We start from the raw sequence: 2,849 nt of genomic DNA, 5'->3' as shown, positions 1-2,849 counted from the left end.
CAGGCGGACTCTCAACCATTGCGCCACCAGGGAAGCCCGATACTCTATATTTTTTTTTAAATTGATTTTGATTCTAAAACAAATGCTTCCTAAATTTTTTTTACGTCTTCCAGTAACTATTTAACCAACCAAAAGAATGCTTTTCCTTTATATCTTAAATGCTGTCGCTCCCTTTTTAAAAATATTTATATTGGCTCTTTCTTTCTCTCTGTACATCGGAGCAAGGAGAGGTCTGTTTTTCAGTGTATGAGGTCGTGAATGTTCTGCCCTCCACATTTCATGCCGGTGGACTCCTCCCTGGGTGTTGATCTAGAAGGGTAATTATAGCACAAAGGCCTTTGTCACAGTTCTGTGTCCAGCACTCCTTCATTTAATGTGCTGCAGAGCTGGGGCCGGGGGGTGATCTTCTGCTTCTGATGATGGGCTGTTGGACTATAGGGAAGGGGATTTACCTCTGAAGACTTTGGGAAATGTTTTTACATGTGCCCTGAACCAGCCTCCACGAGAGTTCACCTGTGGTGGCCAGTCCTGTGGAGGCTGTCACAGTCCAGGATGCAGTCCCCCTTGACCCTCACTGGGCCTTTGCTCAGTCTAAATGGGGTCTTGTCATGGAGGCAGCCTGAGAAGTGCAGATTCAAGGGTAAAATGAATGGCCTTGGTTTGCACCACCCGCCTCTGCCTGCCACCACCAGCCCACCAAAAAAAGCCAGAAAAGATTTTTTAAAAGGGAAGATTGGGAATGGGTTGACCTTTCCTCAACAAATCCTGAGTCTCTGATATCAGGCCGGAAAGTATTTCTCAGTGCTTCCTGTGCACGAAGCACTTTTCTAAGAGCCTCGCACATATTGGCTATATAGTCCTTATAACCACTCTATTATATTTTACAGATCATGACACTGAGGCACAAAAATGAGAAATAACTTTCCAAAGTCACGCAGCTACTAAGTGGTGAGGTCAGCGTTAAACCTCCAGCCTGCCTCTCACCCCTTCACTGCGCCAGCAACATTTCCTCCCTTACTTGTTTTTCTTCTGCTTCTCTGCCCCAGGGCATATCTGAGCTCTGTTAGATGATACATTCTCCTTAGGGTCTGACTGGTTCTGACTCACACTCCTAGTTTCCTTTGCTATTGAAATTTTGTATCACTTTGGGTATTTTCGTGAGTACTTCAGTGAGGAAAGTGATTCCAGCCTGGCTAGCAGCTATCATCTTAACTCAGAAGTCCTCATGGAATTCGTTGCATATAAACTTGATCTTAATGACAGTGCTTATTTTACGCATGAGAAAATCAAAGCCCAGAATGATTAGGCAACTTCCCCCAAGACATAGGACTAGTGATGGCCAAGCAGGAGAGAACTCATCCTTACCCCACTAGATTTTTGCCCCGTGAACTGTCCAAAAAACTGCTGAAGTTAAAATGCAGCTGTCTTGCCTAACCTGCTCCCAAAGGTCCATCCATCCTCAAAAGCCACAGGCAAACTTTGGCTTGATATTATTTAGCCTGTTTGACTTCTTCTTACACTGGAAAATGGAAAACAGACCCTTAACTGACATTTTTCTCAAGTTAGGCTGTGTGACAAATGTCTTTTTGAGCTCTTTTATTTGACATCCTATTAATTTTTTAAAGCTCCCATTGTCTTGTTCCTGACAGACCTGTTATGTTTCAGATGTGAGACAAATGTACACGTGTAGAAGGAACTTCTTTAATAAGCTGTATTCACCTCAGACCACTGAGGTTACGTAAAAGCAAAAACACCAGGGGATCCACCTTGTCATAAATTGATCTGGCATATTTAATTGACAGAGACTTCTGGTTTAGCCTGTTATCAAAGCATGTGATAAAATTGTTGAACGTGTGGCCTTAATGACGCTCTTGGCATCTCGTTCCAACCGAGAGAGAAGTTCTGCCATTGTTGGAAGAGGCAGCTTCCTGGCACGTGGGTTACAGGAGCTCAGAGGCCATCCTGCCTGGGTCGGGCTGCATTTTCTTACACACACCCAAGGTCCCTGAGCAAGCAGGAGAGGAAGCCATATTTACATCCCATTTAGCACCGATTATGATAAACACCAACCATGTTGACGTTAGCCCTTAAATAAAAATCCCCTGAATCAGTTTTTAAAAGTCAGGCTCTCGTGGCAGAACCAAGTAGGAGAGAAAAGAATTGAATAATTGGAGGCTGCTGTCTTTTCACTTCCCACATAAAATTATTTGAAGAGACAGGCCAGAACTTTAAACGGGAGATATCAAGGAAAGTTGTAATTTGAATGTCGGTTGTCATGACTTAAGGAAGTTTGCTTAAAGGAACCCCCCCTCCCCCGTTCTCTTCCCAGACATACTTCAATGACAACATCCTCACCCTGATACGGACCCTGGTGACCGGAGGAGCCACGCCGGAGCTGGAGGCTCTGATTGCCGAGGAGAATGCACTGCGCGGGGGCTACAGCACCCCCCAGACACTGGCCAATAGGGACCGCTGCCGCGTGGCCCAGTTAGCACTGCTGGACGGGCCCTTTGCGGACCTGGGGGTGAGTTCAGGGGGCAGAGGGCACCTGAGCTGGCTGTTTGGGAATGGCGGGATCCAAATGTGTCAGACACTGACAGGCTAGGTCTCTGCCTTTGCTACTTTCTACAGGAAAAGAACTGTAAGAGGTGATGCTTATGGCTTACTGTGTAGCAGGCACTGGGCTTTACATGTATTCATTCATTTTAATCCCCATGGTGACCCTTTGACGTAGGTTCTCTTATCAGACGCTTTAAGGAAACTGGGGCTCAGAGAGACTGAGGACTGGCCCTATAAGGAATTTGCACTAGGGATCCTGGCTTCAGAGCCTGTGGGCTTACTGACTCCCC

General features: G+C 46.0%; 1 protein-coding gene across 3 annotated transcripts in view; it reads left to right on the top strand.

Moving 5' to 3' along the window:
• The window catches only part of KCNMA1 (potassium calcium-activated channel subfamily M alpha 1), a 731,098-nt gene that overhangs the window by 714,461 nt on the left and 13,788 nt on the right, over positions 1 to 2,849 (top strand). For all 3 annotated transcript variants that reach the window (XM_024740254.1, XM_024740255.1, XM_024740253.1), the window contains exon 25: positions 2,330 to 2,524. In XM_024740254.1, the coding sequence (XP_024596022.1) occupies positions 2,330 to 2,524 (195 nt within the window). The remainder of the gene's footprint in view (positions 1 to 2,329; positions 2,525 to 2,849) is intronic.

This window comes from Neophocaena asiaeorientalis, unplaced genomic scaffold (assembly GCF_003031525.2).
Source record: "Neophocaena asiaeorientalis asiaeorientalis breed wild unplaced genomic scaffold, Neophocaena_asiaeorientalis_V1.1 scaffold517, whole genome shotgun sequence".
NCBI lineage: Eukaryota > Metazoa > Chordata > Mammalia > Artiodactyla > Phocoenidae > Neophocaena > Neophocaena asiaeorientalis.
Note: the sequence above shows the minus strand (reverse complement) of the source record. Positions and strands in the feature narration are given on the sequence as shown.